Genomic DNA, 26,318 nt, shown 5'->3' with positions numbered 1-26,318 from the left:
TTTTATGTTAGTCTCTAAACTATTCTGTATTTTTAAAAAAACTTTTCCCCTCCAACAAACAAAAACACTAGAAAAAATTCAAACTACTCTATAATTAAGCATAACACATAATTATTTTTAACACATAATTACCCAATTATTTTTTAACACATAATTACCCAATCTCCTACCTAAATTGTTTCTCTGCTCTTACATTTTTTACATTGTATTCTAACCATATCCGTCTGTCTAATGAGGTCAGCCATTTGTCTGCAGTGTGTAAGTGACAGGACTAAATTCAATGTCATCTGTTTATTTAAGATGGAAATGATATGCAGGTAGAACAGTAGCCTTTGGGTACAAATGAAGTATCATTCAATGTCACCAGAGAAAATATAAATCAGCAAGAAGGAACAAACACTGAAGGTTCAGTCAGCACGGCTTTGTCGGGCTTCCTCTATGTACCATACAGTATGGAGTGAAACAGAGTCCCTGCCCTCATGGAGCATTTACATTCTAATGTTAAACTGCCTTTGTGGCGGAGTGATAGCCAAATCCTGTACACCCCCAACTTAAATCTCATGTTTTGCAATAAACCCCCAAATTGCCGGCCCTTTTCACAAACATGTTCTATAACGTATTTTTTTCTTTTTCCTTCTGCGTGTGTGTATGGGGGGTGGGGGGAGAGTCACATAGAAAACACACAAGATGCAAAGGATGCTATCTGGACCGATGAAAGGCTTGTCCTCATACATCTGTTTTTGGCATCTCCAGCTAGTGGCATGTGCTTGTCACTAGTAATGAGATTGTAGCTTCTCTCTGAGGTCTCTATCATAGATAGCTGGCATTTGCTGGGTCTCACTGTTCAGTACAGGTCAGAGTCTTGCTGCTTCCCCTAGGCTGCTTTGTCACGTTTGACCCCTTGATTTTGCTACGTCATCACCACTTTTAATTCATAACTGCCCCTAACCATGTCATTCTGTGGCTTGACCATGCTTAAGCCTAACACCCCAAAACAAGTTTATCAATATCCAAATGGCCAAAGCACAGAGATGAAGGGGTAAGGTCTTTACTGTGCCAAAAAAACCCCACTGGGAGACAATCTTCTGAGCCCAAGATTTAAATCTGGGCCGATCCACTTACTAAATTTGTGACTGTGGGCAAGTTAAGTTCCTTGAGGCTCAGTTTCCTCACCTGTAAATGCAATGTAACATTGACCTCTCTGAACTGCTGTGAGGACTGAATGAGATGATAGATGCAGCATTCTCTGCACAAAGCCCAACCCTTCATAGGCAGTTAACACCTTTTAGTTTCCTTCTTTCGCCCACACCATAGTCCCCTTCCTAGTCGGATGTGCACGGTAATCTAACTGGGAAGCTAACCTGAAAAAGGTGGAATGGTTTCAGGCTGGGAGTTTATCCTGGAATTAGGGAGTGCAACTTGTAAACACATACAGTCCAGCTCTTCTCTTCAATTATGTGTATTGGTGCATGCTATTAACCCCATTTACCCTTTAGTCCCTAGTAAAGATGGGAGCAAAAATCTGTCACCTTTACATTTCATTGAAGATACTTTTCAAGAAACACTGAGGAAGTTCTATGGGTAAAAGAAAAAAATTAAGGGGGACAAGGCAAAACAGAGGATAGAAAGGGGTTTTTTTGTTTGTTCATTTTGGTTTTTTTGCTAACAAACCTTTACTGGGTAGCACTTGCGTGTCAGAGACTATATCGAGCAGTTTCCATTCAATTTCTCACTTATCCTCCAACAATCCTAAGGAGATAGGTACTATGATTGACCTCATTTTACTGATGAGGAAGCTGAGGCACAGAAAGAGCTATTAAGTAACAGCTTAGTGTTCAGGATCACATATCTACTAAGAGCCACAGCTGGCAACTGAGTCCAGGCAGTCTGTCTTCTCCACGCCACACGAGGCCACCGACATTGGCACCTCCCAGAAAGGTCAAGGCCCTAGCAAGCTGAATCACAGAAACTATCATGGCCTTGACCATTTGCTCTGTAAGACTTCTTTTCAGATCTGGAAAAGGAGGGCAGCAGCTGAGACACTCCTGTGATTTTTAAGGTCAGTAGCTTTGTAAGGTCAGTAGTTTGGGAAACAGAAAAAAACAGAAAAAAAACCATTTCCAGGAAAAACATGCACTATCAGGTAACACACTCTTTTATGAATTAAATCAAGTACTTGCTCTTATAAAGCTCATGGTCCACCACTCAGGAGTGCCGCCACCATGTCATTAGGCGGAACTTTTTCCTTGCTCCGTGCCCATTACAAACTTAGTGAATCCTTTGAAGGAAAAAAAATTGCCAAAAATCTCGTCTGATGAAGACGCTTGTTCATAATTTTGTAGATTTAATATTGTTATCAATTATTTGCAGTTCCAAATAGATCAGGGATGTGGGTTATATAGCATTTTTTTCCCTTAAGCTGAAAACTGCTAAAAGTGTGCATTCCAGTTGCATGCAGGGACTCATGGCCACAGTATCTGCAAGTCTCAGTTTTGCTCGTGGAAAAGGGAATGAGTGGATATTCTAGCCCCAAACTGTTGTCTTTTTCCTAAAAGCCTGTCCTGGTACCACCAAACTGGTCCTTGGAAACCAAATAAAATTGTCTGTGACCCCCTCCTCCCAGGGGAGTTCTGGCAGGACTCTTGGAAAGGAGGAGGGGCTAAAAGGGGAAAGAACAGACCCTCGCTGAAGGTTAGGTGATCCACATAAAACTGCCAATACTGAACCACTCTTTTACCTATAGAAGTGGAAATTTCATATGGTTTAACCCAATATTAAATGCCAGACCACAAACCTTTTTTATGTTATCACACTTGATCTTCATAATGACCCTATGAGGTCAGGTTTATCCCCATTTTACAGATAATGAAACTGAATTAAATGCCTGAAGTAACTGTCTTAGTTTGGTTTCCCGCTAAAGTTGACGCAGAGTCAAGGAACTGATGCAAGTAGTATATGTGGAGGACAACCCCAGGAAGCACTGATAAGATAATGGCAACAGGAGCCGGGGAAGGGAAGAAGTAAGTCATGGGGACATTGTCAAGCCGGTTACTCTGTGGGCAACTGGAGCCTAATCCCACTGGGCAACTCCAGGAGCCAATGAGGAACACATGTTGCAGAGTCAGCCCACCTTGGGGACAAGGGAGCTGGGCTATTTATACACAAACTGTTTTGAGTCATCGATCCAGGCTGCTTGGGATTGAGATAGTACGTTAATGCTTCATTATTTCCACATCAGGCTGGAAACAGGGCTGGTGTGCACTGAAGTGGTAAGGAGATAGGGGCAGCTATCTATGCCCTGAAAGCTAGCACTAAGCAGCAGGATTTGAACTGGTGGCATTCTGACCTCATAGCCCATGTCCCTCCCACTACAGCACAAGATGTTGCCAAATCGTGGGAAAGATCACGGGCTCCAGGAGAATCAGGAATCAATTGTAGGGTTGTGTCTGGACAGCTGGAAGATACTAACCACTCCATGCTTCCCTGCTGAATAAGAACTACATTTGTGTAGCCCTCTAGAGTTTACAATATGCATGCACATCTATCACCTCACTGGCCCTCATCATGCCCGTGAGACAGACTAAAATCCATTCACTCACAAGATTATTATAGTCATGTGTTTACGCCATAACTATTGAGTATATGTTTCAGGAACTAAGTAATGGAGATGTAGAAGTAGACCAAAGAGACAAACACTCCAGCATGGTAAAACATACTCTAGTGGGGACAGCAGAATAAAGAAACTAATACGTATATATTACATATAATGTAATGCCATATCATAGTTGGTGCCATGAAAAACTTAAAACAAGCAAAGATGATGGTGATGACGAGGGATGCTATTTTTTAACTTGGGGGTGGAGTCAGGGAAGATGATTACATTTGAGCAGGGAAGTGAAGGAAGTAAGGCTATCTGAAGGGAAGACATTCCAGGCAGACTCATGGCAAAGACAGGCAGTGTGACTAGGGCACGGTGAGATAGGAATCCGTAGAAAAGTGCCAGGCGCAATGGATCATCTTGTTGGCTACAGTCAGGACTTGGGTTTTTGCTCTCAGCACGATGAGGAACCACTGGAGACTTTAGGGCAGGGAAGTGGCATGGTATGTGTTTTCCAAAGTTCATTCTTTATTTATCTCTAACTCATGTGGCCAGCAAGACCCAGAACAAGGACTCAAACTGAAGTCTTCTGACTCCTGATCCAGTGCTTTTCCCACTTAGGTTCACAGTTGTTCTGCAGACCTAGACGTCCTCGGTATCCTTTTTTTAATTTTGTCTGTCCCCTTGCATAGTTATTTGTGGTCTCCTGACCAAATCTTAAAAGGGTTGTTGGCAGTTCCCCAGGCATTCGGCTCCTTGGGACTTCTCTTTGCCTCTTAGCCAGTCAGCTTTAATATTCTTCCATTTCTGAGAGCATCCTGTTCTCTTAGTTACCTAGCAAAACTCATGACCCACAAACTTGCTCAAGCAGAGTTTAAGCTTGACCATGAAAGTCAAGTGAGGACAGCAGGATTCAAAAATAACCACTCTAATCAGAAAGTTTAACTTTACAGATTTCCAGGAGTCTTCATATCAAGGAATTTTTTTATTTTTTTTTTGGTAATCAAGAGCAAGCCAAATTTTCTCCCAGACTACGGGAAAAAAGAGAGCATTGAACCTGTGGTTCATTGCATTCTGTCTCATCCAGACCAACGTGGAATCAGGCAAAAGTTGCAATGAGATATTGCAATTGCCTTTTCCTTCGTCGTTACTATATTTTGTTTGGAAAATCGCAGATTTATTTCCTTCAAATCCAAAGCTGCGATGTCTTTTCAGTCAAGGCTGCAAAGACAAACAACCTGTTTGGGGAATTACAATGTGGGGCTTTTAGTGTCAGCACCCACAAAACACTGTTTACCCCCTGGTAAAGCAAGGAGAGAAACAGAAACATTCCACTCTCCCAGACCTGCACTGGCACTGCAGTACTGACAAAGGTAACCGTTTGGGTTTTTTGTCACTGGAGCAGGTCAGCATGACACCAGGCACCTGTGTGTAAAGGAAGCGTGTGGATAGTCACTTGTTTAGCTATATCCACAGCTTAAATTTGGTGTCCTCCGAACACGTTATGTTTCAAAGGCAGAATGATATTTCTGTCCACTTATTAAGGCATGACTAACTTGCTTCTGGCTGCACTACAAATGAATCACAGTAACAATCCCCGACTTGCGACTGATGTTCTGATGTAATACACTTCTATTAAAAGAAGAGGAAAGAGAGTGGGTGAGAGTGAGATCATGCAGAGACAGAACATAAAACCGAGGGAGCCAGCGTAATTGATGAACTGCAGACACCAGATCCATCCACTTCAAGGTGCTTTCTTGTGTCCTGGGTGAGGATACCTTGCCAGTCCATTCCTACCCACTTACAGTGGCAGCATATAGACCCTGGTCAAGGCCTGGAATTTGGAGGGGACTCAGTGAAGAAAACACTTCATTCGGGCATGAAAACCAGATATTCCTTGAAAGCATTTTAAAGCAATTTTGATTTAGCATCACTTTGAAGGTAATATTTGGGGGCAAATGATATAGGTTAGAAAGGCAAACCAATAAGCTCCCCTTTTAAACTGTTCCCATGTGCGCAGCTTATTTGGGAGTGGCAGAAGGAGGGGGCGGGAAGGTGAGATAAGGAAAGGAAGGCAGCTGATAAAGGTAGTGCCATCAGACTGATCCCCCCTGGGGACCCCCCACCTCCTCTGAGCCTCTGGCACAGCTGAGCTTGCTGGGGGACAGCGTGAGGTGTTAATTGCCCTGCCTTAATGGCCTTCCTGCCTTCTCTCTCCCCTTTTTCAACAAGAAACAAATACAAAAAGAGCTGGAAGGTATGGAAAAGCTCTTCTGAACCCACAGGTATTTTTCCTACGTCAATTACCACTCAGGAGCAGACACTTCCTTCCTCCCAGTTCCCTTCTGTACTCTCCTCTACAAGGTGCCCCTGCTGTCTTCTGAGGAAGATCTGAGTGTGCCAAGGAGAGGCAGAGAGGAAATTAGACTCTGGCCTGTCGTGACCAGCAGCCCACACTGGCTTTGTCCCAGGCTCTGGCAGAAGGGGATTATAAGAGCCAGTGCCTCCCCAGCACGGGAAATCACTCAGAGAAGGGAATCTTTTTTTTTTCCCAGTAAACCTATTTTCCCTATCCTGTGGTTTTCTTTCTGGGTTTCATCTACTATCAGATCTGTCACTGACCTAAAAAGAACTTCAATGTGTTGGAAAAGCATACTTCAAGCAGCTGTAATAAATCTCAAGTTGATATTTATGAAGTTAACTTTCTCTCACTGAGGATCTGATTGTATACTTTGTGGGTGTCACTCATCTTCGAATCATGTCATGTTAGAACCAAATTGTCCGTGGAGATTAGCTAGACCAACCTCCTTTTTTTACTGAAAAATCTGAGACATGAAGAAGCAGAGTGACATTCCTAGGGTCTCCGACACTCCTACCTAGGCAGCAAAAGCCAGACTCGAAGTCAAAACTTCCTATTACTGGATTCCATTATGCCCCCCGGTCTTTTTTCTTGGTAAGGCGGTTTTAGAAGTTTCATTTGGCAACTAAAGAGGCTGGATGGAGAATAAGAAAATTCAGTAAGTTCAAAACCCATCCCCTTCATTACCTGTTAACATTGCCATGTTCCGTTGCTGCCTAAAGATGAAGTTTGGCTGTTTGGATTATTTCTGGTCTCTCTTAATGGACCCCAGATCCCCAAATGTGGCCATCCCACAGTTCAGTCACATCAAGGCCGGTCATTTGAACCAGGTGGGCTGACAATTCTTCATTCTTCCCCAATAGTTCTAAAGCTGCCCTGGTCTAGACTCGTTAGGCCTCAGCTGCTCCAGCTATAAAACGGGAATCACGATTTAACCATGTCCATAGAGTCTTGTATTGAAGAAATTTTGAAAACTATATAGAGAGTGCTTAGCAGACGAGTTACTATTACTGTCATCATTCTTAGCCTGAAGGGTGATGAGAGAAAAGAATCTAACAATTTAAACAGTATGTTCAGAGCCCTAGAACGAATCTCAATTTAACATTCACTTTGGCCTCTTTGGCGGCAAATACAATAATAATAAACATATTGCGATCAAGACTGACATTGGATTAGGCTTTACTAGAGCGCTCGGCATTGTTAGAATAGCCCCTTTGTTTTGGACGTCAGATCTCTTATGTGATTTTCCATGTGTAAGTGTGAGCACCCTAAATTCAGGGAAATTATCCTATTTTGACAACACAGTAGATTTGATGAGTACTTATTCAATGTGTGTTGAGTGAATAATCCAAAATCTGTACATAGTTATAGAAACGTGGATTATATGCTGATTCACATGACAGATTCAGACTATATTAAGGGTCAGGACTATGACTTTATGTCATTTCCCTCTCCTTTTCTTTTCTGAGGGTCTCTAATAATAAGCTTACAGGGATTGAGATTGTCCATTTCATGGACTGAGGTGTCTTGGTCACCATCTCACTATCATGCTATGATGTCTTCCTATCTTTCTTTCCCCCTTCTGCCCCTAAGAGCAAAGATTAAAGACAAAGATGAAGTCACTGTAAACTAATTTGTCATCGTTTTCACGTTGCTTTTCTTTTTCAGTGCAGAAATTTAAAGTGAGTATAAACCAAAAAAACAAAAGCATAGCTTTGATCTCTGGCTTCCATTTTCCCCTGTGAATATAATCTAAGATCACCTACTAATGCCTCTGCTGTCCTGAGTGGGGCTCCTTTAGGAAAGTAAATCAAGGCATTCTAAAACCCTGTACAGGTAGATGTCCAAGTAGCACGTGTAGTGTGTCTGCCCGTGGCTCTGTGGACAGCCAAGAGTAGAATGTGTGTGTACCTGACGTGTAGGCATAAGAACCAAAGATCAGAACTGAGTAATCCCAAAAGCCCCAGGAGGGAGTCTCCATTCTCCTTTCCCAGACCTCTCATTATCCTCGCACCTCTTATCCCACAGTAGAATCCCAGTAGACTCCCCCTGCCAGGTGGGTGGCCTCAGCCAACGCCCCTTCTCTGGCTGCTTTTTCACCCAGCATCTCCCTGCCACTGAGAAGCGAGAGTGACACATGTTCTACCCACCTTCCCTTCGGAAATTCAAAGCAGGTGAATCTCACAGCAGTTCTGGTACTGAGAATTAAGAAACCTTCCCTCTCAAACTTCAGGAAGGTTCTTATTTTCCAAGCCTCCCTCCTATGAGCTGGTGGTACGGGGGTTAACAGCATGTCTGCTTTCTTTGGTCTGTGGTCCCAGGGGGTCCCAGCAGTAGATCGGCAGAGTTGGCAGATCACTAAATAGTTTACAACTCCCCACCCAGCGTGGCATGGTCGCCTTAGAGAATGGATGGAAAATATCCCCTTGCTATAACTGGGTTCAGCCTTGTGACTTAGCACCATCTTATTTGGCAATCTTTTTCTCTTGACATATTTAGTAATCACTCTAAGGGAGATTTATTAGACTGTTCATGGGAACAAACAATGCACTAAATATTACACATATGCATGCTTTCAATACCACTCCTTTTCTAGCCTATTCTGAAGCTTGCCCCCAAAGTCTTTCTTTTAACTCCCTCTTGTCTTTAAATTCCTCTTGGTTCTTCTCTCCTCCAAAGTAACTTTTCATATTTTGGAATTTTTTTTGTAGTTAGGCGTTCTTTTAATCAAAATTCACTGGGCCAAGCTTAGAGAAGAATGGATGAAAACACACTCTCAGTGTTTACGGGTTGGGGCCCGTGAGGAGACGTGAGGAAGGAGGACTTTGACAGCTGGTGCCCCTCAGACATTTTCAAAACACATAGTATCCCACTCACTCTGGCACATGCATGCACAGGAAAATGTCTCAGCAAATAATCCAGCTACAGCAGATTTAAGAGCAAATCTATCAGGGTCATGGAGACGCTCAGAAGGTTATGAGCTATAATGGCACAGCAACAGTACGGCAACTCCGGATACGAGGCTTTTATTCCCTTTAAGTGTGAAATGTTCTTCGTTCATCAGGTATGTAATAACGGCTAGCTCTGCTCTTGGGAGAGCCCTCTCAGTGCCAGGCATGGACCTAGATGTGCTCATTTGTTTAACACTCAGCTACATGTCCACTAATGGCCTCATTTCACAGAGAGAAGGCCGTATTTTCTCACCTTAGACTAGATTACACACGCTCCTACATGTCTGAACTTGAGCCCTTGTCATTTTTTAGAGGTGGGGTGGTGAAAGCACAAAACCAGGATTTAGTTGCTAGCAAGAACCTTCATCTAGCTCCTGGTATTGCCAACCTAGAGGCGTATGGTGAGGGGCCAGGAGCACAGGTTCTGGAACCAGACTGCCTGGTAGAGCCCAGCTCTGTGTGGCCTTGGGCAAGTGACTTGGCTTCTCTGTGTCTCAGCTTCCTCGTCTGTAAAATGAGGCTAGTATTTGTACCTACTTTAGAGTTTCTTGTAAGGATTAAATGACTTAATCCATATAAAGGGCCTAGAACTGTGCCTTGCACGTAGTAGGGGCTGTTAAATGAGCGTCTGTATTCCCATGTGCACTTGGATCACAGGCATACAGAACTCGGGCACAGCAAATGTGATTTAGGGCAAGGTGTGCGGAATAAATCCTACTGTGTTCCCTTAGCATGACTGCCATGTATCCCAGCCAAGCTCTGCAGTTACAGCTCCCTTCCCACGGAAGCAGAGAATACAAGAGCCCTCAAGGTGAACCGCTTGTCTTTTATGTCACAGAGTGACTACATTGAATGGGGAAATCATTTAGCTGCCCTACAAATCGGCAGCAAGGGATGGGCCTACAGGGGGCCTGTGCACTTGGAATTGCACCTTAGTTCACTTCTTACATTTTCAGGGGGAGACCTTATACTGGGGTGGACCAGTATACGATTTTCAGATATTTATAGACCAACTGAGTCACACATAAAGAACACACAACGTGTAGAAATAATGGTGGTGCTCCTCAAACTTTAGCTATATCAGAATCCCCCGAAGGGCTTGTGAAAACCCAGATTCCTAGGCCACACCCCAGAGACTGTGACTTACCAGGTCTGAGAATTTTCATTTCTGACAAGTTCAAATCTGTGTTTTACATCCTTACTACCCACTTCTGATGTAAGGTTATAACATTTAATTTGAACTCTTTAGCTTAGAGATGGCATGAGTGACCCCCTTTCCCCTCCCCCACAAAAAATAGAGACGTTTGAATCCACAGAGCTAATGTCACTTAGTACTGTCTTATTTTTGGTAATCAACACTGACTCTCATTTTTTCCCCATAGTTGCATGCTGCTGTGACCAGGATCCAGGTTCCAAGGCCTGGATTTAATTACACATTTGCTCACATATGTATCCTGAATAACGATAAGACTTGCATCGTGGACGACATAGTGCATGTCCTGGAGGAGCTAAAGAATGCTCGGGCCACCAACCGGACCAATTTTGCTATCACGTACCCGATCACTCACTTAAAGGACGGGAGGGCAGTTTACAACGGGCATCAGCTTGGAGGCGTCACCGTGCACAGCAAGGACCGAGTGAAATCCGCAGAGGCCGTCCAGCTCACCTACTACCTGCAGTCAATCAACAGTCTCAACGACATGGTGGCAGAGAGGTGGGAGTCCAGCTTCTGCGACACCGTCCGACTGTTCCAGAAATCTAACGGCAAAGTCAAAATGTACCCTTACACGTCCTCCTCACTGAGGGAAGATTTCCAGAAGACCAGCCGCGTATCAGAACGCTACCTGGTCACCAGCTTGATCCTGGTGGCCACCATGGCCATCCTCTGCTGCTCCATGCAGGACTGCGTCCGCAGCAAACCCTGGCTGGGCCTGCTCGGGCTGGTGACCATAAGCCTGGCCACTCTCACTGCGGCCGGGATCATCAATCTTACTGGTGGGAAATACAATTCCACCTTCCTGGGAGTCCCTTTCGTCATGCTAGGTAATTACTACCCTTTGTTTTTCTGTTTCCTCCTTCTGGTGGTGGTGACTGGGTTCCTAAAAGGCAAGGAGAAGCCGTCTAACAAGTTTGTTTCATTTATGGCTTCCTCCTCTTGCCCAGAAGCCCTGGGGCCAGTTCTATAAGGTGGTGTTGGGTCACAAGAGGCAGCCTTATCTGGTAAATGTGCCGGAAGTCCAAAGTCCTGGGTTCCAGGCCTGGTTCTCCATTAAGTAGCTGCATGGTGTTGAGCAGATATTAATCTCTGTGCTCCAGCGCCTTAGGCTGGGCTTCCCCAGAAGCAGACCCTGAGACAAGGATTTAGATACAAGTACTTTGAGACCCGAGCATGGGAGTGAGGACATGAAACAGGGAAGGAAGACGATTCGGGGTATGCTAATCAGCATAAGCTGTGGGCACCCGTGGCTTAGTCCCACTGGGGACCTTTGAGAGACCTCAGAGGTCTCCTTGAGGGGTGAGGAGGCTGAAAGCTGTGCAGTGTACCCAGAAACCCTATGTATGATTCATTGAGGGTTCTCCCCCGAGTCATTAACGCCCCAGCACTTCCCAGGGAAGACCAAGCACATTCCTGCAGCTGGAGAAATCCCTCAGGTTACCAGTATTTGGAGTAAGAAGACTTCCGTGAGCTCAAGAATGGGGAACGGGAGGGCACAGAGGTTGGGCGCGAACAGTGTCCACTGGCCTCGGTTTCCCTACCCGATGGACTGAGTGGATGCGAACATCACACAGAACGATATGGTAAACGTACGAGAACTCTGAAGCCAACAAGTGAGACATAAATAAGAAGGTAACTTTTTCCTGTCTTTGCTATGAACTCAGGAGAACGTTTTAAAATGATAGTGTGAGAATCCCACTATGTTCTCTCTTGGAGGCTGCAGGAACTTCCTGATAGAGATAATTGTCAACGTAAAGCTGTAGTGGTCATAACATAATGTCAGTTGCTCTGTCCATCTGATTTTGAAGGTGCCATGCCCAGCAAACCTGATGGCAGAGTTCTTGTGGGCCAAGGATTCAGTTAGCTTCCCCCTCTTCTTTGGCAACTTCTCATCAATCCCTTTAGCAAAATTAAAATGTCATTTGGAATCAGATGCTGACATGACAAATGAAGTGGCATTTCTCATTGGCTGAGGAAAAACTATGGTGGAGTTCATTAGTATGCCTTGTGTCCTGTTTGGGGGTAGTAGAAAAGAAAGGAATTTACTCGGGAAATCTCAGCTGCATGATGGTTAAATGATAACGTGCGGGGCTGGCGGAGCCACAGAACTACGTGCGGCCTTCCATGCTCTGCGGCCTGTGGGAACTGAAACCCAGGCAATAAACACATACTAGCAGCCTTGGTGGAAAAGCGGGGCACTGTGCGGAGACCGAGCATGCTGCGCAATTACCAGATCGGTTTACTCATCACTGCCGAACTCAGCACAGGAGAGGCTGCCATACTTCCTCCGGAACTCAGTCTGTTGAGATGGCAGCATCACTTGCCTCTCTAAGATAACCCCAAGACGATGTGGGTCAGCTGTGGAATACAGGGCGGTTCCTTGAGGCGTGAGTAAGGACTGGTTAGGAGGAGCTTCCACGGAGGCCTGAGTCAAGATTTCAATTAAAATGTTCTGCTCATGATTAGTCAGATGCTTGGGGGGTTGTTTTGTTTGTTTGTTTGTTAGCTTTCCTTTTTAAAAATAGTGTATTTTTTAATGTGATTGTTTTTGTGGGAGGAAGATAAATGGGGATAAGGGTTTATGGGAAACTGAAGGGAGACAGGTTCTTAAGGGGAAGAAAAAAGGATGTCAGGGATAGAAAAAGGACTATCATTCCTGGTTTTATGACACTCTTAAGTAGTTACCAGTGAGCTCAGAGAATGATACAATATTTAAAACTTCCTGAAAATGAACTGCATTCATAAAACAAAATTTCAATATTTAGAGGTCCTTAAAATTAATTTTTAAGTAAAACTAAACAGTAATATTCAAAACTTCTTCAAATTAATTTCACTATAAGTAAAATGAAATTAAATATTCAAAACTTCTTGAATTTTATTAAGTAAAATAAATTACAATATTTAAAATTCCTTAAAACTGATTTTTGTACTTTTTTAAGTTTTAAATATTGTAAGTAGAAGTCAACACAAAAAGGAATACAGCAGGTAGTGCTGGTGTGGGGAGGGATGTAAGAGATGGAAAGATGCTGTTAGCAAGGGAGACCCAGTATCAGTGAACTTCACATGAATTCAATTCAGAAAAATCTGGCATTTGTCGTGAAAGAGATCAAGCGCCGCAGTGCCCCATACACCCTTGCTCGTAATTTGTGAGGAATGTTACATGCATTGATTTGATGGTAGTTTTCCCTGCTGACAGTCAGTAGGCAACCTTTCTGTACATTTTCAGCTCAAAGAGATCTCAAATTACTTAGTCACAACATGAAAGGAAGCTACGCATTTTAGTAGCTAAGGCCCATTTGCAATAAGTACTTTGCATCACGTAACGGATGCTTAACATGCTCGTAAAGCCAACAGCGTCCGGATTTAGGATAGTTGCCCTTCCGTATTTCTCAGATAAACTCTTCGTTCTCAGATTTGATTGTAAAATGGAATATACGCCAGAGCATGCTCATAAATGCTGCTGCATTCAGGACCAATGTTTAATTCTGGTTTTTTGATGACCAGTCCTAAAATGCCAATAAATATTTCAAATGACCAAGAAGAAATGCAGTGCAAAGCGTTTTGCACTATGAGTCAATAAACTTGTCCAGTTTCTAAACTAAGCAGATTTAAGCAAAACTTCTTGATTTTCTGTGATACTAATATACGATCAAATAAAACTTTTAAAAATATATGGCCTCCTTTAGAAGGAAAAGTATCTTAGAAAAAGTCTCTTTTTCCTTTCCAGACATTTCCTTGGCCGACAATAGGTCTATAATGTGATAAACAATTATAGGTTTAAAATTCAACAAACTAAACAGTCTCAGTGTGATGCCAGTCACATAAGGCCAGACCCAGCCAAATGCCAAAATGGCAGTAGATTTAGAATGGAAAATTTTAAGACCATGTGTGTCAAGCAGTATTAACCTGACAAAATTCCAGAATAGGAAAGAATTTGGATAAACTCTGAGAGTTCACCATAATGGGATGTGACTGTGTGTTTCTAGCCAAGACGGTACGTGACATCTCTGGCAATAAGAATATATCCTACACAGATGAATCATTTTGGCAATGATGTAAGCATAGATACATCAGGATTTAGAATGTTTTTAATCAGTGTCATGCATATTAGACAACCCCACTTCTGCCAAAACCCCTGTCCATATGAGTCAGATCAGTTTATTTAGAGCTGAAATTCTTAAAGGTCTACAGTATCATAAATGCTCATTGACATTTTTTAGTGGTTATAATTTGGAGAGGAGTTTATTTCATCCATGCCCCTTATGCGTAACGTAATAGCCTTTCTTTCCAAACTATGTTAACACCAGGTATTGAGGTACCTGAACTGCCATTTGTAAACATCTCACACTCATCATGTTAATCCGTTATGGAATTTCCTTTAAAGGATGAGGATTTACAACGTTGCCCTGCAGTTGGGTATGATTTAAGAAATTGGCACAGGTTTTGCACATGCAAGCTCTCCTTACAGGCTTAATATTTCCACAGCTTTGCTGATCAGACACAAATCAGGAAAGGAATGGAATGCTGGAGAATATAGAAGGCAACAGAAGGAAGGTTTTCTTCCTTCTTCATCTGGCAGGTTTGGTGCCTCATGTACATTCTGTACAGCTAAAAGGGGAGAAGTAAAGTTGCGGTGAAAGATACTTGGGATATTACTTTCTATGTGGTAATCTAATTTATAAGGGTTGCTTTGCATTTATTAAGATACAAGAGACTCAGAGCCCAGATGAGACGAAAACTTTTCTTCAAGAAAAATATTCTTCAAGCCCTTTCACATGTTTGGGATTTTGAGACAGTCTAATGTCAGATCCAGGGTTCCCTCTTCCTTCTACATTATCCAGCCAGGCCACTCAAATTCAAGGATAGGAAAGGAAGAAAGGATGTGATTAAGTGTTAGGAGGAGGCTAATAGCAAGGATGTTTGGCTTCGTTCAGGTTTCTAAGATTATCTATATTTAGCAGAAACCAGAAGCTCAGGCTCAGTTCTATGAGAATTGGTTCTTATTTGCTGCCACCTAGAATCTGACGCAGTATACGGAGCTCAGGCTTATAAAGAGGTAAAAGTTCCTGTGCAAGAAATTTCGTTCTAATGGAGAAATCGGAACTCTTAATTATCTTGGCTCTAAACTTAAGCAAACCTGCAAAGTTTTGCTTTCCTGATGAGTATTCTGGTATATTTCTAAAGTCATGAGAAATGTGGGAGGGAAAAATCAGCCAGATAATAATAAAATACAAAATTGTCAATATTCAACCATTTTTCACCTACAAAATTGGTACCAATATCTGACCATTTTTGAACGACAAAAGTGGTCATTTCTTATGGCTCAACCTACTACGTTATCGTAGAAGTCCATTATTTGCAACAATAGAACAATCTACATGATGGAGTAGAAGTATGCTAGAATGCTGTGGAAATACTCTGCTTAGATATAAATCACTAAAAGGTTCAGTAGTTTCTAGAAAAATAATTGATTCATAGGGGTTTTGTTGTTCCCACTGTTGTTTACATCTGATTTGAAATAAGAGAGTAATTTTTCAAAGTTTTTTCCTGAATAGCTTTTTTCTAATGACCTGTGCTCATTGTGGGACTAATTTACAAGGCTACTGTGTAATCAAGTTTTGTGGCTAGTTACCGGCTTTTTATTCTTATGCTCCACCACTCCTTACAGTAAGGGGTGGGTGGGGAAAAATAGGTTTGAGGGGATGGATCAAACACGTTTTATTGTTCTATCCTTAACCATAAAGGAAGACAAGAACGGGACTAGGGGCACAGTCCGGGAGGGCAGAGCCCAGTTAGGCAGAGGAATGCAAGGGTGCTTCATCTCTGACCCAGGTCTCTTGGGTATCCTCTGGGTGGTCTAGCCAACTAGTCTAGGGAATAGGAGAGTGGCCCATTCCATGAAGGTCTGGCAGCTGGAAGCAACAGCTGGAAGGACATTGAGCTGGTTAAAAAAAAAAAAAAAGACCATGAGGAGAGACACCTAGTTTGTTGTTGCATTTGGATTAGCATCTCAGAAAGTCACTGCTGGGGCCCGGCAGTGTTGCCCACATGGGTCTACAGTAGCTCACAACGCAAGCAGATTCGTAGTCATTGTCAAGGATACCCTGCATTTCACCTAGGCTACTTCACCAGCCACGAACCAAAGTGTAGATGGAACCTAAGGGAGGGATTCTAGCCCCTTCTCTGCACTGACTGGTGTAGCAGCACTAACATTTCTCTTCCTCACCAGTAAAATAAATTTCATATCAACTTACTAGTCATCTTGTGTGTGTGTGTGTATGCATGTGTGTGTGTATGTGGGTACATGTGTGTGTGTCTCTGTGTAATCTGGGTGCATAATACATATTATATATCACATTACCTATATCATATGTAATATGATATATCATGCAGTAAGTTCATGTTTATATACATTTTTATGTGTTTATAACCTTACATATATTGTTTAAATGTCTGAATAGAAATACTATATATTTCTCTCTATATTACATAGTATATATTCACACATTTTATATGTAAATATATAAAATGTGTTTGAATAAGATATGCCACATATACATATATTTATATATTACATATGTCTTCTATATGAAGAGATATTATACAATGACCATAGCATATATTATGGGCCACAGTTGTACACACTGATTTTATATAGTGCATGCGCGCGTGTATACACACACACAGAGTATGTAAATACTTTATCTTAAAACAAGGAAGAGCTATTAGCCAATTCATTTCTTGGACTCTTATTTGCACCTCTCGAATGAAGGAAAATCATTTCTCAGATTAAAACCCAATGCTGTGATTAGAATTACCAAAATGTGACAAGCCTCTGGTAGAAAGAGTAAGATGTGTATATTCGCCCTGATGTGAGCATCTGTCTTAACTTAAACAGAGCACACCTTTACTCTCACTCTTAACTGTCAGACAAAACAGGCTGTGATAAACCAAACAGTTCAGCGTAGAAAGTAAATGTTCGTAACAGGCAAAGTGTAAATGCAACCCAATTAATGAACTTCTCCCTTAAAACAGATGTTACTCAGGCCAGACGTATATACACTTTAAATTTCTTCTCAGAAAAACAAAAATCATGAATTTATGTGGATGTCATGGAAGGAAAAGCTTTCTATAAACATGAGCTACTTAGTGAAACTTGTCTAAGAATAAAATATGTTTTAAGCAGATTTTTCTCATGCATTCATTACACTCCATGGATTTTCTAGAAGAATGTAGTGATTTTATTTCCATATATGAAATCTGGCACTGGCCAGGCATGCTATCAACGGCTTCAGTGTCTCCTGATATTAAATGTTTTCCCATTGAAACTGGAAGCCATCTCATTTTACCTCCTCCATCTTCTTAGTTATTCCTTACTTTTAAGAACTCAGGATGAGGAAATCCTGCTAGGATTAAAGGATTAAAATGTGAGGAGCACCCAGAGGCATCAGCCTCCGCGCTGTGGTTCTGTGTGCTGGGGAAGGCAGGAGAATCTGGGCCTGAAGAAACATCTGCCTTACAAAGTCCAAATGTACAAAGTAGATCGATTTGCCTGTGATATTCATTGGCCAAAAAAATAAACAAACAAATCACCCAGACTGCCTCTGATAGCAAAACCATTAAATACGTATAAAATATAAGTGACTTTATGAACAACTTTCCGGAAGTGTATCTACTGGGTAAAGTTAGGTTAACTCTCAACTATTCACTTGTCGATTCCTGCGTCGGTGGGTTGTAAACAATCCCAAAGGCTTTGGTCAGGTCCCAGAAAGGAGTCTGGGTGAGAGTGAGATTTAATCTGTGAGTATTCCTGACACTCACCCCAAGTGACTGGAGGATTTTCCACCATTAGTGTTATTTATCATCTGTGCTGCCTTGTCTCTTCATTGCCTCCAAAGCCTGCAAGTTAACTGCACAGAAAGATAGAAAATTCTTTGGAAAAGAAGAAAAATGATTAGCCTAAATCCTTCGGTATTTCACTTTACTAGATGAAAATCCCAAAGACTACTGCTAATAAAATTTAAATTGCACTCCTCGTATAAACTGTATCTGAACACTGGTGAAGAGCTCTACTGTCCTTATCCCAGGGCCTGGCTAAAAGCCTGCGCTGCCACAGAGCATTCACTCATGAATAATCAGAACTTGGACCTGTGTGTGTGTCTTGACACACTGATAGGCATGTGTTCCTATGCACGTAACTATACAGACATGCGATGAACCAAAACAAACATCTTGAATGTGCTTTTCAAAGACTAAGTGAATACTTTAAAAGCTTCTTTATCTTCAGAATTTGATAGAATCAGTATGTATTGTTTAGCAGTTCCCTCTGGCAATTCATCAGCCTTAACCACTGTGGCTGTAGGAGAGGGAGCGCGCTAGGATGCTGGTCAGTTCCTGGCAGGCTCACTACCACGCAGCAGTCTTTGACTTCCAGGTCTCAGGCTGCCCCAGGTCTTGGACCTGCCCCTTGGATGATGAGCCCAGGCTCCCATTACGTGCAGGGCTTCTGGTCACCAAGGGCTAAATCTATTTGTTGACACTAAAGAAAGGAGGCAGCTGCTGAGAGAGGAAAGTGAAGAGGAACAGAATGTACCAAAATCTTTCTTCCCTGCCTTTCCTTGGTTTTCATTGGCCCAGTTTCTGAAATGGATGTAAAAACAAAGACCTGGGCTGGCTGGAGGAAAAACTGGGAAGGAGTTAGTCTCTGTGAGATCCTCCTTACCTATGATTTCCTCTGCACTCCCTCCCCATCTCCGTTCTCTGTCCCATTCCCCAGACCAAAGGGAAGCTGCTTCAGTAGACACACTATTCCAGAGGGGGCTGCATTTAAAAGAATACTCTTGAAGGCCAAACCACAGGGAATTCAGTTGTGATGATGGGCAGAGCAGACATTCTTGGGGGGCAGAGTATTCCTCATGTCCTACGGCTCTTGGAACATGTCTCCCCTTGAGTCCAGGCCAGAAAATAGGGGCTCCACAGTTCCGCTTTCCATTAGGGTAATAGACCAACCTCTTCAACATAAATACCCAGCTGTGAATCAGGTCTGGTGCCAGCTAGGCAGTCCAGGCTATTCATCCCGGGGAGGCGCCCGCACCTATGTTGGCACTCATCTCTCCCTTGACTGACTGAGCTTCAGTAAGGAGGCCCAGTTATGGTGTTAGCGGTTGTCCCTGAAATCCAAAGAGCTCTTTGAAGACAGTGCACAACTGCCATTTGGAGTTTAGGGTGTAGGCATCTGCTAGAGGGGTGTGGCTTGAGAGTCAAGAATCTAGCCTATCAGGAATGAAGGTGGGGGCCTTTGCAGGCCAGGCCACCAATGACTAGCAACAAACGCTGAGTGATCAGGTAAAACAGATTCTTGCTCAGGGCTTCCTCTTCTGGCCTCTGTATCTGTATGCACACCCCTGTAGCAAGAGGAATGAAGGAGAAGCATAAGCCCCTATGAATAAAACCAGAATCCTCTGGAACTGCCCCCAGAACCAAGAACGTGTAATGTGCAAGAAGAGTCAGGACTCAATAAAAATGATCAAACTACAGAAGGATAAGGCATTTAAAATGCAGCAACAGATCTCAAGAGACAGGCGAACAGCTTACGTCCACCTCTCCTTGAGTTTGATTATTTTCATTCTGGACCCTCAAATGCCTTATTCTTTTCACCTAATAGCTCTGTTAACTCAAAGTCCTTTCCTCGATTAGCTTCTAAGATCATCCAACAGCAAGGTAAGAAAAGGATTCTTACTGTATTTTCCAACAAGAGTCAGGGTCAGATAATATCATTAGAAAACATCACACCAATTGTAAAAAAGGACTGCAAAACAGATTTAATTCAAATCCTACTATATGAGTAACTCTAATTCTGCTCTCTGCATCTTTATTTTCTTACCATATTTAATGACTCAGTACCAAAGCCCTGTTTTAAAACTTTTTTTTTTTTCTAGCAAGAAAACACATAAAATTCCATTTGCCATTTTCAGTGAAACTCTAAAGTGTGTTTTGCCCACCAGAACTTATTCTACATGGCCCCAGACGAAATGGTCAGTATTGTTTCCCCAGGATGCAGATGCCTCGGAAGTACTTTTTTTACCCTCATTTCAAGGGATCAGTTATTTTTTTATTTTATTTTATTTTCGCGGTATGCGGGCCTCTCACTGTTGTGGCCTCTCCCGTTGTGGAGCACAGGCTCCGGACGCGCAGGCTCAGCGGCCATGGCTCACGGGCCCAGCCGCTACGTGGCATGTGGGATCCTCCCGGACCGGGGCACGAACCCGTGTCCCCTGCATCGGCAGGCGGACTCTCAACCACTGCGCCACCAGGAAAGCCCGGGATCAGTTATTTTAATCAACGATCAGCTGGTCCTTCCTGAGAACACAGTGGCAACAAACTCAATAAATAGTTTGCCCTGGTAAGACTAGACATTAACTATCTAAAACATAATTAACAACAGTATGCCAGTCAACGAGTGCACTTTTTACTTCATGTCTGGGGAGTTTAGTTGCCTCCAATTGAATAGGGGCCACGGTGCTAGTTATCAAATTGACAGTCTTGACCTGACCTCTAAAAGTGGCTGTAAAGCAGTGCCTAGTAAATTAAGATAGATGCCAAATCTCTCTGAGGAAACAGGCCTACATTGTGACTATGAAATGGGCATTCGGGTTTGAGGCCAAGACTTCACAATACATATATAAATACCAGCCTGGGCACGAGGGAAGACAAGCGCTCAATGACTGAACACAAGGTAACAGTGACTCACTTTACTCAGTATTACGATTGGCTGGAGATTTTAAATTCATTTTTAAAAACCAGACTATTGTACCACAGGGTAAAGATTTTATTCTCCTCAGTAATGGGATTGACTATGCCAAGGTGTAGAAGCAGAAAATGAGATCTGCCGATCTCAGTGCCAAGACAGGGGCGATAGAAAGCCACAACAGGTCACTTTGTGGGTCTTTTCAATGTTGCAGTGGCCTGGAAACCTGGGGAGGCCCGTCCAGGAAATGTCTGGCTCCAACTAGGAAAGATGGGAGAAGTTCAACTAGATCTGGTTTTAGGCAGTAGAATAAAGTCAAAACGGGCACTTACTGTACCTGTGCTGTTCCAAGGTTACTGGAATACTAACCAAGGAGCCAAAGGCACTAAGTAGTTCAGGAGAGAGGTTACTGGTCTGGCCCGGTCCCTCAGAGGCCACTGCCAAAGAGTGCAGAGAAGCCAGCAGAGTCACCGCCTGCTTGCGACGCCATCCATAAACAACCAAAACGGGTCAGACATCCCTGAAGACAAGAGACACGCCACAAACTTGCAACCTGAATTTTCATTTTTATCCACTGAGTTCATATGAATCTTGTTCCTTCTTCCATCCTTCCTGTTCACTGAAACTTGTCCCTACTTATTTTGCTTCCCTCTGTTTCGCAGATTTATTGCTTCCTGCATTGATATTTGGGGAAGAAGCAAAAAGAGGCTGTGATTTAGGTTCCTGTGAAGGCTCAGATTAAATACAGTGCTTCTTTCTCCCTAAAGCCTTCTACTTGGCCAAACTTAAATGAGGTGATGAGCCGTTAACTCAGAACCCTCTGCCCACCGCCTTAGTCTGTGCTGACCTCCAGCCAGACTTGTGGGGATGACAAGCAAAATGACGAGTGGCCAGGCATCCTCTCTGGAGTGTTCCACCAACCAAGGCAAACAAATACTCCGCAAACTGCACCAACAACCCTAAACTATCAATGTGCATAATCCCCAAAGACACAGGCACACGTCTACTCAGATTTTTATAGGCAAAAGTCCACCCAGCTTTCTTGAGCCAGAAGGAAGCCATGAAGATCTCAGCTCCTCTATCTTCCCTCTATCCCTTAACATTTATGATTCACTAAAACACGAGTTTCTCTCTCCACAGGAGAAATCAGTGACATTTACTGTCACCTGTCACCCCTAGGACGGGTTATATTTCCTTTGACCCAGTAGTTCCCCAGGACCAAGGTGTTTCCCCTCTTTAGAGAGATTAGCCTTTAAAATTTTTGATCTGGTCTTTTTCTGCCCCCTCAGGTCATGGATTATATGGGACTTTTGAAATGTTATCCTCCTGGAGGAAAACTAGAGAAGACCAACACGTTAAAGAGAGAACTGCAGCAGTCTATGCAGACTCCATGCTCTCCTTTTCTCTCACCACTGCCATGTACCTGGTCACCTTTGGCATAGGGGCCAGCCCTTTCACGAACATTGAGGCAGCCAGGATTTTCTGCTGCAATTCCTGTATCGCAATCTTCTTCAACTACCTCTATGTACTCTCGTTTTATGGTTCCAGCCTGGTATTCACTGGCTACATAGAAAACAATTACCAGCATAGTATCTTCTGTAGGAAAGTCCCAAAGCCCGAGGCATTGCAGGAGAAGCCCGCATGGTACAGGTTTCTCCTGACGGCCAGGTTCAGCGAGGACACAACTGACGGCGAGGAAGCGAACACTTACGAGAGTCACCTATTGGTATGTTTCCTCAAACGCTATTACTGTGACTGGATAACCAACACCTATGTCAAGCCTTTTGTAGTTCTCTTTTACCTTATTTATATTTCCTTTGCCTTAATGGGCTATCTGCAGGTCAGTGAAGGGTCAGACCTTAGTAACATCGTAGCAACGGCGACACAAACCATTGAGTACACTACTGCCCAGCAAAAGTACTTTAGCAACTACAGTCCGGTGATTGGGTTTTACATATACGAGTCTATAGAATACTGGAACACTAGTGTCCAAGAAGACGTGCTAGAATACACCAAGGGGTTTGTGCGAATATCCTGGTTTGAGAGCTATTTAAATTACCTTCGGAAACTCAACGTGACCACTGGCTTGCCTAAGAAAAATTTCACAGACATGTTGAGAAATTCCTTCCTGAAAGCCCCCCAATTTTCACATTTTCAAGAGGACATCATCTTCTCTAAAAAGTACAATGATGAGGTTGATGTAGTGGCCTCCAGAATGTTTTTGGTGGCCAAGACCATGGAAACGAACAGAGAAGAACTCTATGATCTCCTGGAGACCCTGAGGAGACTTTCTGTCACCTCCAAGGTGAAGTTCATCGTCTTCAATCCGTCCTTCGTGTACATGGATCGATACGCCTCCTCTCTGGGAGCCCCCCTGCACAACTCCTGCATCAGTGCTTTGTTCCTGCTCTTCTTCTCGGCATTCCTGGTGGCAGATTCTCTGATTAATGTCTGGCTCACTCTAACGGTTGTGTCCGTGGAGTTTGGAGTTATAGGTTTCATGACATTATGGAAAGTAGAACTGGACTGCATCTCTGTGCTATGCTTAATTTACGGAATTAACTACACAATCGACAACTGTGCTCCACTATTATCCACCTTTGTTCTGGGCAAGGATTTCACAAGAACGAAGTGGGTAAAAAATGCCCTGGAAGTGCATGGGGTAGCTATTTTACAGAGTTACCTCTGCTATCTTGTTGGTCTGATTCCTCTTGCAGCTGTGCCTTCAAATCTGACCTGTACACTGTTCAGGTGCTTGTTTTTAATAGCATTTGTCACCTTCTTTCACTGCTTTGCCATTTTACCTGTGATACTGACTTTCCTGCCACCCTCTAAGAAAAAAAGGAAAGAGAAGAAAAATCCTGAAAATCGGGAGGAAATTGAGTGTGTAGAAATGGTGGATATCGATAGTACCAGAGTGGTTGACCAAATTACGACAGTGTGATAGCGTCTGCTTGTTATATTTTCACCCTAGGTCTTATCAAGAGCAAAGGGATGATGTTAATGGAAACAAATTGAAAGTTGTTCTTTGGTTTTTAAGAATAAGAAATAGGCATCGCCAAAAAAAAGTAAAGGACAAGGTGGGGAAATGGGCATTGCATATCTTCAATCTTTAAAACGAAAGGTTGTCATCAGAGAAAATTTACACACACACACACACACACACACACACACACGCACCCTAGGAGACTCATAGTCTCTTAAACTAAGATCAAATAAGCAAAAGCTTATTAGCAAGCAGAATCCTCTTTTACTCACACTGCAGATGTTGCTGGTATTGTGACAAAAACCTCCTGATTGAAAGGTCAGCTGCCAAGGCAGAAATAGCTTCGAGCGTCGCTCAAACAGTAAAGCTTCCAGAACTTCTGCAGAGCGGCAGCTCCAAGCAGCGTCTGTGGTTTAAGGTCTAAGGTCTTTGCCGTCTCATCTATCCCCCCAACACCCCAAGGGGATGTTTGTGAAAGTTCTGGCCACCAAAAGCAAGCCAGAACCTCAGAAACAGACACATGGCGGAATGGCCATCACCCATGGACTGAAACTGAGTCACCTCTAAACTCACCCGGGTGAGGCAGTTTTGTTGTCCAGAATGAATTTATCATACGCCCCACCCACCCACCATCAATATACTTTTAACATCGGTATGGTTTGGTTAATATACCTTTAAACCAATGACAGCTCCAGCAATGCAGAGTTAAGGCAATTCTATTTTGGTATATCTCGTTGCTTGTCACCAAATGGATCTGCTTCATTACTTACAGCTCTTGGCAAGAGGCTCTGAGTACCCAAAACCACAGAGCCAAACCGAAATACCTGGCATGATGAAGGAAAAGCAGGTGTCTACTTGAACCCAGAGATAGTATTTCCATTTTGACAAAAAAAAAAAAAAAAAAAAAAAAAGGCCAGCTGGTACAGCTGTTTGCGGTTTGGCCCTACATGCATTTTTTTTTTTTGCATGGATGCCCAGAAATAACATCTGCCCACACATAGCTGAGGAAGGAGAAATGAACACTGACATGGTTATCTGCCACAGCTTCCCACTTGTAGTGCCAGTCTGCCTTTGCTCAGGAGACATGCTTGCTCAGAGATACAGAGAAGAAAAGTCCTGAAACTTTGTAAGTCCTGAAACTGAGAACTTCAGGCAGACATAAAGGGCTGAAAGTGAGATAAATGGAAATGACTGGAAGATGTAATCACCACCATAAATCTATCAACGATGACAGTCAAGCTTTCCTGCTAACCTGGCTGCACTTTCATCTTCCTGGTCCCCACGCCCCCCCACCTTCGTTGGTACCCCTCTACTTCCTTGCACGGCCCTTCTGTACATTATTGAGCCTAGATGTTTATACTGTTGACTTGCAGTATCTACAGGATCTAAACAGAAATGGTTTGATCTGAAGAGGCTGTGTATGTTGCCCCCGACCCCTGCATTTCTTTAAGTCTATAAAAATGAAGCTAAAACCTGGTCACACTTGAGGTAAATGTCTACAGTACTTTTTCCTTTTAGAGACGTAGCTTATTTAGACATCTGTAGTGGTAAGCATTTCCCCAAAGCACCTTACCTTTCCGGACCTTAGCGGATGTACTGTGCAACTTCCCCATCCCCTGCAGCGGAGGAAACTGAGACCTAGGAGAATAAAGTGACTCACCCAGGGTCACACCACTGGAGGGTTTCCATCATTTTAGCATGCCTAAGACAGGGCAGGCCAATTTTAGATCTTCTCATAAGAGGGCTACTACTCCCTTCAAAGTACATTTCCAAGGAAGAAACATAGGACTTATTGGCCATAAGGCAGACTTTTTTTTAATGTCTGGGTAATGTTTGGGATTTAGGTTTACCATTGTCTTTCCAGACAGCAAAAATTCCCAAATGATTCAGATGTAACTACACCAAGTGCAAACCTGTGCTTTCTATTTCATGTACTGTTGTTCACACAGTTCTAAATATATGTGCAGGGGATCATAGCTAGTGCATTACACACTTGTTCAAGCTCTCCTGCAAACACACTAAGTGATCATACCAATGTGTTATGCACTCAACTAGAAGATAATGAGCTTTAATCTAAGGACAAATGCAATCCTCGAAAAAGGGCAAGTTCGCATAATAGATCTGCGATCAATTCTCTCTCCAAGGGGCCTGCAACTAGGCTATCATTGATAAAACACAGCTGAAGAGGGGATTGGTTTTATTCTTAAATCATATGTTGCTAAATCATTTTCTGAAGAGCGTGTTCTAAATCAGCCATTGATTTAGTGCCAGCCACGTGGAGCACCTTGGGTTACAGTGACTCCACAAAACTGATACAACACATACCAATTAAGCAGATTTTGTTGAGAATTTAACCATTCAGTTTGGTCAACCAGAATGGCTTATGTGGAACTTTATTTTATGACAGATAGTAGTTTTCCCTCTTGATGGGGTCTCTGCACACCTTGGGCTATCGTATTTT

The 26,318-nt window shown here is 43.0% G+C and overlaps 1 protein-coding gene across 1 annotated transcript in view; it reads left to right on the top strand.

Moving 5' to 3' along the window:
• The window catches only part of PTCHD1 (patched domain containing 1), a 52,408-nt gene extending 26,631 nt beyond the window's left edge, over positions 1-25,777 (top strand). The window contains exons 2-3 of the mRNA XM_027096708.1: positions 10,291-10,951; positions 22,161-25,777. Coding sequence (XP_026952509.1) covers positions 10,291-10,951; positions 22,161-23,815 — 2,316 coding nt within the window. The 3' untranslated portion in view covers positions 23,816-25,777. The remainder of the gene's footprint in view (positions 1-10,290; positions 10,952-22,160) is intronic.
• The last annotated feature ends 541 nt before the right edge of the window (positions 25,778-26,318 follow it).

This window comes from Aethalodelphis obliquidens, unplaced genomic scaffold, assembly GCF_003676395.1.
Source record: "Aethalodelphis obliquidens isolate GAN/ISIS:26980383/991018 unplaced genomic scaffold, ASM367639v1 scaffold107, whole genome shotgun sequence".
Taxonomy (NCBI): domain Eukaryota; kingdom Metazoa; phylum Chordata; class Mammalia; order Artiodactyla; family Delphinidae; genus Aethalodelphis; species Aethalodelphis obliquidens.
Note: the sequence above shows the minus strand (reverse complement) of the source record. Positions and strands in the feature narration are given on the sequence as shown.